This window comes from Oratosquilla oratoria, chromosome 3, assembly GCF_046742065.1.
Source record: "Oratosquilla oratoria isolate Oo_2021 chromosome 3, ASM4674206v1, whole genome shotgun sequence".
NCBI lineage: Eukaryota > Metazoa > Arthropoda > Malacostraca > Stomatopoda > Squillidae > Oratosquilla > Oratosquilla oratoria.
In genome coordinates, this window is record NC_134779.1 from 55,529,509 (window position 1) to 55,544,533 (window position 15,025).

Sequence of the window (15,025 nt, forward strand, 5' to 3'; positions counted from 1 at the left end):
CAAACTCCCCCCAATCACCGTTTTCTTTCCCCATGCCCACCCTTTCCCCCTTCCTCATCTCCGCCTTCCAATTTCCTCGTTTCTAACCTTGTCAATTCTCTCCAGTCCACTCCCCCTCCTCAGACAGTCCATTACTGCTGCATTAAAACTCCCCCCAACTCCCCATCCTCTACTCCTCACATATAACAAAACTCTCCGAGCTGTGAAGTCAACGTGGCACCACTGGAGGCGCCTCCTCGTGGTGTCATTTCTGTCCAAAAGATAGAGTCGACCTCCCGCCTCTTGGAGGCAGAACCTCCACCCTGTGGACTGGTACTCGGTCCCCGAGTCAGGACCGGGATGTCAGCCTTCAGATTTTTGGGTTTGGTCTCTGGCTGCCTCCGGCTTTCAGGATGCTGTCGGCGGACTGCAGTGGAGACATGGAGGCCACAATTATAATAATGTTGATAATGATACTAATAATGATAATAATAAGAATAAGAACAATAACAAATATGTTTATGATAGTAGCAATAATATTAATAATTTAAATTATAATGATTGATAATCATAATTATAATAGTAATAATAATAGTAATAGTAATGATAACAGTAATAATAATAATAATGATAACAGTAGCAACAACAACAACAGCAACAACAACAACAGCAACAACAACAATAATAATAATAATGATCATAATGAAATGGTTCATTTTGCTGCCGTGTCTCTCTTTTTTCATTTTCTTGAAATTCCCAAACCATCGAAGCAAAGCCCAGAGGCACAATTACCCTTTTCCTGCATTTCTGCCTTTATTTCCTTTTATACATGCATACATACACACGGACATATATACATGTAAATGTGTATATATGTGTGCGTGTGTGTGTGTGAAGTATATATGTATATATGTACATATACACATTATGCATATATGTATATATGTATATGTATGTATACATACATATGATATGTATATATATGTATATGTATATACATACATATACACATGTATACGCATATATGTATATGTATATGTGTGTGTATATACTGTATATATACAGACGCGTGTGTATTTCTGTTTGTAGGAGTGCATATATGGCTACCAGTGACGGCCACTTGCCTTTGCCGTCCGATGACATAAAACAAAGGTGAGGGCTCCGACCGCATCTAAGCGCCTCCTGGCGTATGTTCTTATCCTTTGTGTGTGTGTGTGTGTGAGTGTGCGTGTGAGTGTGTGCGTGTATGGTCGTATACACTGTCTCACATATATACTCAAGAATTGTGCCGTTTTGATGTAAAATATTCTTTTCGTTGGGTGGCGGGGAGACCGCGACGGGGTGAGACACATTGTAATAGAATAGACTGACGGAAGGGTGAAGTGCCACCCGGTACGCAAGGGGTGAGCCTCGTCTCGCACCGGTCGTACCGGAAGGCCTCTTCGGTCCCGGTTCCTACCGGGCTCCTCCTCCGTCCAGTCGCGGGTACCCCCCTACTATAGCGAGAAGGTTCGGGTCGCTCCCGACCTCTCCAATAGTCTTGAATGTTGTTGTTGTTGTTGTTATGAACTGTAGTTTACCAGCGCTTCTATCCTTGTCTTGAATTCTGTGGTGTTGTTGGTGGTGGTGGTAAGGCAGCTCGGAATGGACCAAGAGTTTCTCTTCCCTCAACGTCTCGGCTGCGCCTTCTTCGGAGACACTGACGAAGGCGTGGCCGAAGAAGTGCTAGAGCAGGTCTTCTATCAGGCTGTTGCCCTGTTCCCCTTGAGCAACAACCCCCCCCCCCTCAGGGTCATGACCCGAAATGGCGTCGCCAATTTTTTTTTTTTTTTTTTTCTGGGGGCTCGCCATGCTCACTAAAGCCCAAATCAGAAATTTGATAGAATATAATTTACTAACTAGTAATATATTCTAAAACATTATTAACTGAGTTGGGGTCGCGGTCGTGGATAGAGGTGCAGGACTGGGGTCGCACTAGGTTGAAAAGGTGAGGTTGGGGGGGCACTGTAGTAAGGAAACACCACAGTGGGTTTTGTTGAGGCATCCATGGACACATAAGGAAATGTGGGAAACAGCCAACAGCGAAGGAGTAGTAATCTGTATAATAATTCTATCTTATAAAGAAGACAATTGATTTCTGTTATAGGTTGTCTGTACAGAGTAAATGCGAAAGAAGATTCGGGAGAGGGTATCAAGGTAACTTGGATTTGAACCTTTAGAGGGAGAAGGGAACCGAGGAAGCTCAAGGACCACCTCAGAAGGACAAAGACTCGAGAGTGAGGTTGGGTATGGTGGGGGGGGAGGGGATAGGCGTAGCCTGAGCGTCGAAGACCAGGAACCTGCTATCCATGCTCGAAGTCTCTCAGAGGTCGTTAGGTGCCTCCTGGGGGCCACTTCTTCAACACTACATGTAATCGCTAGGCATCCACTAACCCCCCATGGCTTTCAGTCTTTGTAATCATTAGGCTATTTGGCCCTCGAGGGAGTCCTTGGACCACACCTTGTGAACTTAAGAGTCGCCTTACCACCACAACAACAACAACATCAATAATAACAACAACAACCTTCGCATATACCGAGTGTTCTTTGTGCGCGTGCCCTGTTGACGCTTGTTTTGGTGCTTTCAGCGGTGATCCTATGGCCATCGCAGCTGCCCAGGCGGCCCATGAGGCCAAGAAGAGGAAATGGAGAGCGCAGCAGCAGCAGCAACCGCCCCCCATCGGCCCGGACGGCAAACCCCTGCCGCAGCCGATCAAGCCTCGGAAGAAACTCGACCGCTTCGACGGGATCCCTGAGGAGGACGTCATCAAGAAGACTCTGCCTGACCACCTCGGACCAAACCTCGACATTGTCATTGTGAGTCTTGAACTCTTGGTATGCGGTGTGACCGGTGAAAAAAAAAAGAATCAGGCTCATGTCAACATTTTTTCTCACATTTTTTTTCTTTCTTTTGTCCGATGGCGCCACTCGCCTCTGTAACAAGTGACGCTACTTCATGCCAATATATTTCGATTGTAGCGCAATTCGAGTAAAAACAAAAATACATATGTTTTTGTGTGAAACATAAATAATACTTTTAGTCTTAGATGTCTTCTATGCTACCACAAAAATCCCAGAAGATAGAAGGGAACCACAGTATGAGCTTTTGGAACATATTTGTATATTTTTTTCTTTGATTTCATTCACGTGACGAATACTTTTCAAATCAATGTTAACACTAAGAAGGCATCCATGGCCGCTACTCTCCACGGCTTGCACTGTAGGCGTCCTCTGTATCCATTGGGCCCGTGCCCGGTTGAACAGTTTAATCATGGTAACATGAAGATCTCGAAATTCCCATTCCAGATTGGAATCAATCCAGGTCTGTTTGCTGCTTACAAGGGACACCACTATGCGGGGCCAGGCAATCATTTCTGTAAGTATTATTTATATATATATGTGTGTGTATATCTATACATGTATGTTATATATGTATATGTATACATGTATGTAGACCTATTAACACGATTAACTAACCCAAAAACCCAGCGCATGTGATGATATGATTATTCATTTAATCTATATATTTACTCATATACATGATCTTTATTTATTTTTTGTTTGTTTATTTTCTGATCTCTCAATTTTATTTATTTATTCATTAATCTATTTCTTGTTCCTTCACATCATTTAAATTTAATTCATTGATTCAGAAGTTTTGAATGTAACTGCTCGTATATGGTGTGTATATAGAGTATGTATTTACCTAGTTGTAGCATACAGGATAAAAACTATGCTCGTCGGGTACTGTTTGCGTTCACAACGACGCAAACATCGTTCCATAAATCCTAAGAAGTCCGATCACTTCAGAATATCCGCCAGTGACGCAATTCGGAGTGAATATAGTGTATCGTACACGCAGGCGATCTGACCGCTAGGATTCACAGGTATTCTTGGAGTTATTATTTACCGACATTGTTGGTCGTTCGCTCAGCGTCTTCGTCCGCTCCTCGCTGGGTTTGGCACGTCCCCAGCAAGGGCGTTCGATATTTAACCAAGGTAGGAAGCCAAGAAAGAGAACTAGATAAACAAATAGTAATAATTATAATAATGATAATAATAATAATAATGCGATTACAAAGGATTACAAAGGCTGAGCATGCCGACAGGAGACCTTGTGGTCCATGTCTAGGTCGGATGCGAAAAAGAAAAAAAAATCATAATAATAATAAATGAATAAATAAAAACTATAATAATGTAAATAACAAATAAAATACATAAATATATGCATAGGTATAGTTAAATAATAGTAGTAATGATAACAATAATACTGGGAATAGTATTGATAAATGAAAGTAATAAGTAATGATAGTAGTAATTATAGCAACAATGTTGGTAATAGTAATGATAAATGAAAGTAAGTATTTGTGCGCAGTGTTCGGCTTTTTGCGGCGAGCACTCCACAGATAGCGCTGATTGTCGTCATCTCGATCATAAAATGCGAATGGCGGCCAGATCAAGGGCAAGGGATACCTACGTTCTGAGTGAGAAAGAAAAAAGCAAAAAGAAAAACAAAAAAGACAAACACACACACTCTAAGAACTTATATCCTAAAAATGAAAAAGAATAAAAAAGAAGCTTGAACCCGACGAACGACGCTCCATCGCGCACTCGGCGGCGGCGGCGGCGGCGGTCGTCACGTCTTCCGGCAAGACTACTTTCCGGTCTTCCTGTTGAAGGTCCCCCACTCCCTCTGGAGGTGCGGTCGTGTCCGGCTGTCACCGGTAGGGATTCGAAGTGATCACTCCCTCTCTCCTTCCCTCCCTCTCTCTCTCTCTCTCCCTCCCTCTCTCTCTCTATCTCTCTCTCTGTCTCTCCTTCCCTGGCCTCGGTTCGTCGCGTTTAACCGATGTAATGATCGACTTTAAAGTCTGTCTGGTCGAGATCACCCCCCCACCCACCCTCCCCCTCCCCTCTCCCCGGACATCTGGTGCCACCATTTGGCACAGACCAGAACGCGTACGCCTCCATCCGGACCACCGGTTTTCCGGAGTTCTGGAGAAGGAATTGGTCGATTTATGCTTCAAGCACGACCTGCGTCGGGTTTATTGACGTCCGGTGCTCCTCGTCATGTCCGTCGGATCACTCAGTAACTGAATAGAATTGCCTGACGCCGGAATAAGAAATGTTGAAACAAAGCAGAATCAGTAGAGCGCCTCGTCCCGTTTTCATCTATTCCGTTTTTCTTTTTCTTTTTTTTTCTTAACTGGTCCTAACGATTTCTGAACAAGATATCTTTCTATTTCCAACAAATTGAAAATTGTCTCAGTATATAGCCAGATAGCCATTTAGAAAAACAATCGAAACTTTTCATTTGAGGGAATTTTACAGAACGCGAGATGATTAAAGACCTTTTGTCTGTACGTTAACCGGTAAGATTATTATGTAACTCCTCTTACATATAGAGTAGGTGCGTATCTGAAGAAGAGGAAAGAACCATTGGGGCAGATAAGAGGCGGTGTCCAACAGCTGGAGGCCCGGACAGCAGCCCCCGTCGGCGCGCCGTCGCCGCTGAGACCGCCACGATAGTTTGTTTACCGCGCGCCGCGGCGCCAACCAGAACTCCGATGCCACCTGCGACTCTGCGGCGCCAAGGATGCCCTTACCCACAACAACACAAGTCACATATAAACAATATCATTGGCGTGCAGAACTATTACGAGAAAGTGAGATATTTTGAATATGTAAACACAGATGAAATATTAAATTAAACACTTTATTCGACTTAAATTATAAATCAACCAAATTTATTAAGTTCTTTTTCTCGCAAATGATCTGATTGGATGCCGAGGGTCACCACCCATTCGCCCCCCCCCACCTCCCCTGCACGCGACTGACTATTCCTGTCAATCACTCTCTCTCTCTCTCTCTCTCTCTCTCTCTCTCTCTCTCTCTCTCTCTCTCTCTCTCTCTCTCTCTCTCTCTCTCTCTCTCTCTCTCTCTCTCTCTATCTCTTACCATACTAAGAGAGAGAGAGCGGTTCAGTGGTCCAGATCTAACTTCGTTTTTAATTCCTGTTGTTCCTGTACAGGGCCAAAGAAAAAATGATAATAAATAGATAAAAAAGAATGAGCAAACAAAAAGATACATAGATAATAAAAAAATTCCAGATTAAGGATTAAAAAAATGTACGAGATTTCAGTGACCACATGGACCCCCGCAAGAAGACGCCAAGGACGTCCTCCTCCTCCTCCTCCTCCTCCTCCTCCTCCTCCTCCTCCTCCTCCTCCTCCTCCTCCTCCTCCTCCTCCTCCTCTTACACCTCTTCCTCCTCCTCCATCTCTCCTCCTCCCATCCACCTCCTCCTCCTCGTCTTCTTCCTACATCACGATCGAAAGCGCGCACCGTTGCTTGCAGCCGCAACATTGAAAATAAACAAAGTTACTAACAAGATTTGGAAAACGTTTGTAGTTTTGAGTTTGATGCCGTTACTCGGAGAGTGGAAGAAAAAAGGACATTGGCCATAAGAAGTCTTAATTTGGCCCCTGTGCTGTTTTGGCAGACTAAAGAGGTGTGTGTGTGTGTGTGTGTGTGTGTGTGTGTGTGTGTGTGTGTGTGTGTGTGTGTGTGTGTGTGTGTATTTAAATGAGGGAAAAATAATTATTCCCATTACATGCACCGTCTCCCCATCAATTACGGCAATTGGTCTTTGGCCGTTCAACTCGTATATCTGAAATATCACCAGTTTTATAGATTTATTTGATACATATGTAAGGGTGAAAATTAAATCATATTTTAAATTTTCATTTAAAAGGTAGATGCCGTTTTGCCTCTACCGATGGTGACTACCGTTGTTGAATAGTTTTTCCAAGTAAGTTAACTTGTCTGGACATTTATAGCAGTTGTGTGGTTCGGAAAATAAATAGATGTAATAATCTTCGTTAAGTTACGTTAATCTCGATAGAAAATAACCTGGAGATAACTCGGAATTATGATTTGATTTAGAAAATGTGTTTGCGTGAAAAAAAGTATTTGCGGGCGTGTGTACATACTCCGTTTTCTTCATTGACATTCTAATTCCGTCGTTTGCAGTTTTCGGGCGTTCTCGATTTTCACTTGTTAACGAATTAAAAGAAAAACTAGTTGTAAAACAAAATTAAATAATGGATGAAACTTGCGAGCAAAAATTATATAAATAATTATAATAATAATAGTGATAACGAATATCAATGGAGAAAATCAAATCTTCGCTTTTGTTGAACAATAAATTCATAATTATCTTGAGTAGTTCGTTTGAGTAGAAACGACTTCAATTACAATATCTTATTTTTCAAATCTTCAAATATAAAATTATCTTTCCGTCGTATATAGTAAACCAACACGAATGTTAGACCTGATGTTGAAATGTTCTTAGAGAAATCTAGATTTCTGTGAGCGAAGTCATATTCTAGTTATTCATTTGGAGGTTGGAGGTAGGATGTCGGAGGAAAATTAGCTCAGTGTGATAACCGTTTGGGCTCCTCCTCGAAGTTTGTATTTGTTCACATTGGGCGACGCCATCTTTCATTCCCCCGCCATGTTGTAACGCCCCTGGGGTTTCTATGAATAAATATTTTCCCTCTCGCCTCTGCCCCCTGTGGCAGTAGGGGGGGGGGAGGAAAGAAGTCTCCCACCGTGTTTCCCATGCGAGTCGTGAAAGGCGGCGAAGTGTGATTGAGCGATGGGACTAGGTATCCAGCTGTCTTTAAAAATCATCCTACAAGAATTCAAGGCATAAGAGGGCCTTGGGGGGGGATTTCCGACCGGAGCACTAAGGGAATCGAGTGGGTGGGAGTGAGTGAGGTCCCTTGACTTGGCTACCTCGCTTATCAGGTGGGAAAACCCCCTTGATGGATAAAACAGGTTGTCGTCCCGACAAATCCACGTGTCGAGTAAGGCATGCAACATAGTGTTCGCAACGTGTTTATCAGTCACCGATTACAGTTGAAATACACATCAAGGAAGTTATTTATTTATTTTATTTCTATTTTATTTATTTGTTTTAATGCCCGGAAAACGTAGACGACTTCGTCAGCATAATCACATTCGCGTCAGGAAGAAGCGGCTAATATACTTTCGTCTCGTTCTTGCATAATTACATAATTATCTTTTTTTCATTTGAGCCTTCCATTTATTTACTATCTGATATATCACACAAATCTGCCCTACTTCCCCAGTAATTATTACCGAGGGTTTGCGAAAATAAGTCTGCTCGGCGGTAACCTTGTATGAATGAGGTTAGAATGATCAATACACACACACACACACACACACACACATATATATATATATATATATATATATATATATATATATATATATATATATATATATATATATGTATATATATATATCATTGTCAATTATCTTACGATGGTCGGGTTTCTTTTTCCAAGTGGTCTACTTTGCATATATATATATATATATATATATATATATATATATATATATATATATATATATATATATATATATATATATATATCTTCCCTTCGTTTCGAAGACCATCCCCCATCCACACTCCAATTTTTCCCCTCCAAAATTTTATATAAAACCAGCAGGCAATAACCACAACAAAGTAAATGGGTGATTCCCTATCAGACTGGGGCTGGACAATAATTTTTATGTGTGTGTGTGTGTGCACACACACACGCGCGCGCGAAGTGACAACGAAGTTTGGACTCCGGAAAAAATCTACAATATTCGTGGATCTCAACGACGAGGGAGTACCTGTGTTGTATTAATAGGGAAGGGGAAAGCTCGTGGTGTAGTGGGAAGGTGAAGAAAAAGGAGAAGGGGAGGGATTTCTGAGGAAAATGGAAGGAAATCAGGAAGGGGACGAATGGGCCCAGGGAGTCAGACGGCATGTCAACAAAAGAGGGGCAGACGACAGTGAAGTCGAAGAGATTAGTAAAAATGTAAAAATTAGAAATATAGATAAGAGCAGCGCAATGGAAGGTGAAGATGATTATTTCCATGGATTTAATGAGGGAGGAAATGGCAACCTCTCCCGACTAGTAAATCTAGAGGAGAAACTAAAAGAAATGAATGAAACATTGGAGGTTAGGTTTAACCAATTAATGCTAGTTACCGAAAGAGTTGATATACTGGAAGAACTAAAGAAGGAGAATCAAAACCTAACTAAAGAAATAGAAGAAAAAGACAGTTAAGAGAAGTAGAGGATGAGAATGAGAAATCAAATAGGAATAATAAAGAGAATAAAGAGTCCATAGCAAAAGAGGTATGTGGATGGAAAAAAGTACAAGGGAACAATAAAATTGAATTTAGAGGTATAGTGGAACAGTAGTTGAAAGAACAAACTAAGGACACCATTATTAAAGTGATGAGGGAGAAGGAGAATATGGTAAGAGACTTAGCGGATAAAAAGAAATGTATAATTATATTAGAGATGGAAGAGAAGTATAATCAAAATGGGACTACAAGAATAAAGGAGGAAAAGGAAAAAGTAAATTGGATATTAGAAGTAGTTCAAGAAGATGAACCAGAAACAGGGAAAGAACTAGAAGAAATAAATAGACTAGAGAAATACAACACAGATAAGACCAGACCAATTAAGGTTAAATTCAGGTTACAAAAGACAGCAGAGATTATCTTAGCAAAAACAGGGAAACTAGCAGACAGTGATCAATATAAACAGGTATGGATAAAAAGAGGAAAGAGAGGAGGAGAAAACAAAAACACTAGAAGCTAAGGAAAAAAATGAGAAAAAATCAGTCAGAAAAAGAGAAATTCTATTGGAGAGTAGTGAATATGGAAGTGAGGAAATGGTTCATAGCAGAGAAAAACAGAAGGGAAACAGGAAACACAATGGAAGTAGCAGAAAATTAAAAGTGTCTTACACAAATATAGATGGCTTAATAACAGGCTTGAACGAATTGAATGATTACCTGAAGGAAAAAGAACCAGACATAATGGGAATTATAGAGACAAAATTGAAAGGTCCACTACCAACCAACAATGTAGGACATGGTGCATATAATTATTGGATTAGAAACAGAGAGGTAAAACAAGGTAGTGGAGTTATATTCCTGACTAAGAAGGATATAGATGTGAGGAATGTCACATATGGAAAGAATAGAGTAGAGATGATTATGATGAAAGTAGAGGACAAGGATGGGAAGAGCAGGAAGTTTGTAGTAAATTATGTGCCTCCTAAAATGGCTTCGTGGGAAGAGAAAGAACACAAAAATATGTCAGAAGGCACAAGGATAACACTAAATAAGATAATGGAAGATGGAGGAAGAATAGTTATAATGGGTGACTTTAATTGTAAAGAAATCTACTGGGAAGAGATGACAGTGAAGGGTGGAGACGACCTATGGGGAAATGTACTACTTGATATGATTATAGAACATACAATGATGCAATGGATACAAGAGAATACTAGGTATAGAAATGAGGAAGAACCATCGAGACTGGACCTAATAATCACATCAGAAATAGTGGACAAGATTGGATATAAGAGACCAATAAGTTAAAGTGACCACATATTGGTTGAACTGGAACTTAATGAGAAAAAATACATGAAAAAAATGAACAATACAGAAAGGGAAGATTGATGTATGATTTTTTTTTTTTTTTTTTTTTATAAAATAAGAGAATTCTTTCAAAAAGCAGACTGGGAAAGAATACACAAGGAGGAAACAACAGTAGAAGAGAAATGGAATGTTTTGACAAAAAATTATAAAGAAGGAGTGGAAAAGTATGTTCAAAGACAAAAGCAAGGAAAGGAATATATAAAGTGTTGGTACAACAAAAGATGTAGGGAGTTAAAAGACAAAAGAGATAAAGCTTGGATAAAATGGAAAAAAAGACAAAATACCTGAAAAATGGAAAATATATACTAGTTATAGAAATGAATATGTACAAGTGTGCAGAGAAGAAAAGAGAAAATACGAAAAAGATGTCATAGAAAAATGTAAAGATCAACCAAAATTATTTTACAGATATGTAAACAACAAACTGAAAAACAAACAAGAATTAGAGAAACTACGACAAGGAGGAGTCGAATACACAGAGGAAATAGAAATGGCAGAAATTATGAACAAGCATTTTAAATCGGTGTTTACAAGGGAGAACATACAACCCAGAGATATCAAGTGGGAGGAGAAAGTCCCCCATATGAGAGAGATAGAAGTATCAAGGAATGAAATAATGAATCATTTGAGTAATCTCAATGTCAGAAAATCGCATGGACCAGATGAAATGGCAAACTGGATTTTAAGAGAGTGCAGGAATGAACTAACAGACAAAATACATAGTCTAATAAACAGTTCATTGAAAGAAGGAGAAGTTCCAGAAGATTGGAAAAGAGCAAATATAATACCAATATATAAAGGGGGAAACAGGGAAGACCCTTCTAACTATAGACCATTCTCTCTAACAAGTACGATAGCTAAAATTTGTGAAAGAATGATCAAAAGTAGATGGGTAAGGCATTTGGAAAAAAACAATGTACTCAATCCAAGGCAATTTAGATTTAGACAAGGACGATCATGCATCACAAACTTAATGTGTTTCTATTCAAGGCGGCTAATAGATGTAATACAAGAAAGAGATTGATGGGCTGAGTGTGCATTTCTAGACCTGAAAAAAGCTTTTGATAAGGTGCCACATAAGAATTTGCTAAAAAAAAAATTAGAAACTGCAGGAGGAATACAGGGCAAACTGCTGAAGTGGATGGAAGACTTTTTGCATGAAGGAAAAATGAGAGTGGTGATAAGAGACAAACACTCTAATTGGAATGAAGTGATAAGTGGAGTTCCACAAGGAACAGTTCTGGCCCCAATAATGTTCGCTATATATATTAATGATATGTATAAAGGAATTGAAAGTTATATGAGCTTCTTTGTGGATGATGCAAAATTGTTGAAAAAAGTGAACACTGAAGAAGATTGTGAGTCACTACAGAGTGATCTCAATAATGCATGGAAATGGAGTAGGAAGTGGGAGATGGAATTCAATATTAAGAAGTGTAGTATAATGGAATTTGGAAGAAACAAAAAAGAATAGTGGAATTATATAAATTGGGAGAAGAAATTAAAAAAGTAGAAAATGAGAAGGACCTGGGAGTCATTATTATGAATAATATGACCCCTAAGAAACATATAAACAAGATTTTTAGAGAAACTTATGATTTGATAAGAACAAGCAAAGTGGTATTTACATACCTGGATGAAGAAATGGTGAAGAAAATACTAGTCAGAACTATCATATGAAGAGAGACTAGCAAAACTTGAGCCACAGACATTAGAGCAAAGAAGAGAGAGAGGAGATTTGATAACTATTGATAGAATCATGAAAGGCATAGAAACTATTGATAGAGAGGATCTAATAAAATGGAATAGTAGAAATACAAGAGGACACAGAAAGAAAATCAAGAAAGACAGTTATAGAAGAGACCTGAAAAAGAACAGCTTTCCCCACAGAGTAATAGACATTTGAAACAAGTTCGATGAGAAAGTGGTGTGTGCAAAACCAATACACGAATTTAAAAACAGTCTAGATAAAACAAGATATGAAGACGGGACACCATGAGCATAGCTCCCCTTCCTGTAAGATATAACTAGGTAAATACATATATATATATATATCCTAATATGTTCTGTTCCTCACCTAAAGGCTATTTCTATGTGTGTGAAGACAGAATGAAAATTATCAGTTAGTAATTTCTACATTATTTCCTCACTTGTTATTGTAAATCTATTACATTTCATTTTCATTTTTTATACCTCTATGATGCATTTGGTTCTCATTTTTCTCTGTAGAATCCCCTTTCCAATGTTATTATTTTTTCTATATTTTCATCTTCTTGGGTAATACTCTCTATTCTATATCTTGTATGGTTAGCTGCTTGATGTGTGTTTGTCCTATTTGCCTTTCTACACTTGTAATTGATAAATTTTATTAGTATTTGAGTTTCTTTCACTTGTGGTTTATATTAATTCTTTTTTGATACAAATGTCTCAAAACTACTCATATACTTTCTGAGGTGGTACAATTTTCTCCTCATGTGAAATTCAATCCCCTTCTGATTATTTCCCTTATTTCTCCAATATCTCTTCATGCTATTGAGTCGGACTACAGCAGGGTATGATTACAGATCAAAAGGTAGTCTGTATTTTTTTGGATGACCATCTTGTTTCCCAAACTTGTGAAAAAGTTGGTTGTTTTCCTGTCCCAAGACATGGAAGTTCTGTAAAGTTCCTTGAAGAAGTCTTATATACTTAAGCACACATACCTCCTGTTGCCAGCTCTATTTCTTAACTGCTTTGTTTAGAAAGATGAATTTATAGATTTTTTCTCTGACCTGTTTCATATCTCATATTTCTTTGCACTTGCCTTACCAATGTAAAGCTAGACATGGCTGAATGAAAACAGAATGAAAGAGCAAGTGGCATCGGATATGGAAGGGGTCAACCTTCAAAAGCTCAGAGATTCCTTAAGGCAGAATAAAATTGTTTGGTTGGAGCCAAAATAAGGTTATTAAAGTGATCACTGGTCATTAATGGATTAATGAAAATCAAATAATTTTTCTCTTTATACCTTGAAGGCCCACAGGTTCTACTAAGCTGAATAAAATCATCTGGAAATTGTCAGAACAAAATTCACTAAAATGGCTACTAGGCATTGACGAGTTAAGCTGATGCCTACGCCTTGTCCTCGCTAGATACACAGACACAGATGGGTTAGCAGTCCTCCTGTTTGTAATTTCTGTATTACCACTTACTGTAGATGATCACTTTTCTTCTGTCTATATTAATATTATTTCTGCCTTGTTTGCAGGGAAATGCTTATTTCTTTCGGGCATCATACCAGAGCCCCTTACTTCGGAGGATGACTACAAGTTACTGGAGCACGGGATTGGCTTTACGAATATGGTAGCTCGAACGACGAGGGGATCAGCTGACCTGACACGCAAGGAAATCAAGGAGGGTACGTGCAACAAGGGACACATGTGAATGAAACTCCTTCACTCTTATGATTTAATGGATTGGACATGTTGTCACACACATTTTCCAGGATTGACAGTAGTTTAGATACCATACAGAATGTGATCTTTATATGATGTTTTAATTTTAGTGATATTTAGTATACTCAGATTCTCTCTCTCTCTCTCTCTCTCTCTCTCTCTCTCTCTCTCTCTCTCTCTCTCTCTCTCTCTCTCTCTCTCTCTCTCTTCCTCAAGTGACTCGTGGGCCAGTTCAATGGCTGTTGCCAATTACTCGGGAGCCATGGGTCTCCTGCAAGAGAGACCAGCTGATTGAATATTAGTTATATATCGGTTTGCTTAATCAGTGCAACCTTTTTCCAATTTTTTTTTTTTTTCATATTGATCTGTTGGTTCATTTATTATATAATTATGGATTCATTTATAGTATCAGATTAGAAAAAGATAATATTCATTTGACAATGTTGTTTTTCCCCCTTCATGTGTTGACATGCTTTTGTTTTATTTCCTATAGTCCACATAGGGGATAAGACACATTATCTTATACTGACCTCCTCTCATTCACAACAGACAGCTCCACAAAATCTCTTATCTAAGTGACTTATGGGGTGATCCAGTGGTTGAGACCACATTTCTCTGGGCTATGAATCTTTAAGAGATATGTGGGACAGTGGATCGATTAAGTGAATCCTCCTGACACCTGTAGTGCACTGGTGGCATAATCAGAAGCTTGCTGGTCTCACATTTTCTGACTAGTAGTTCCGGATTCAGATCCTGCACTCCCAGCAGTGACCTGCCCCAACAGTCCAACTACATAGGGAAAAGTGATGGCTTCAGCTACAGCTAAACATCTCCTGGTGGTGCAGGCTCCTCACTTTCTTGATACTTGATGACCCATTTTTGCTGCACCAGTCTTGATAGCTTGTATTCCCCAAGACCAGGCTATTTGCTAATTTGTGTAAACTACGCAGATAACTACACCTGCTGGAGACCTGTAATTTTTTTTATTTGGTTAAATTTCACAACAACCACTCCCTCCCTCCCTCCCTCCATTAG

General features: G+C 39.3%; 1 protein-coding gene across 13 annotated transcripts in view; it reads left to right on the forward strand.

Moving 5' to 3' along the window:
• Positions 1-15,025, forward strand: part of Tdg (Thymine DNA glycosylase) — a 322,054-nt gene that overhangs the window by 287,799 nt on the left and 19,230 nt on the right. For 8 of the 13 annotated variants that reach the window (XM_076181098.1, XM_076181123.1, XM_076181132.1 and 5 more), the window contains 4 exons: positions 1,069-1,131; positions 2,607-2,835; positions 3,304-3,394; positions 13,804-13,953. In XM_076181098.1, coding sequence (XP_076037213.1) covers positions 1,069-1,131; positions 2,607-2,835; positions 3,304-3,394; positions 13,804-13,953 — 533 coding nt within the window. The remainder of the gene's footprint in view (positions 1-1,068; positions 1,132-2,606; positions 2,836-3,303; positions 3,395-13,803; positions 13,954-15,025) is intronic. The other 5 variants (XM_076181105.1, XM_076181126.1, XM_076181111.1 and 2 more) reach the window with 3 other exon arrangements.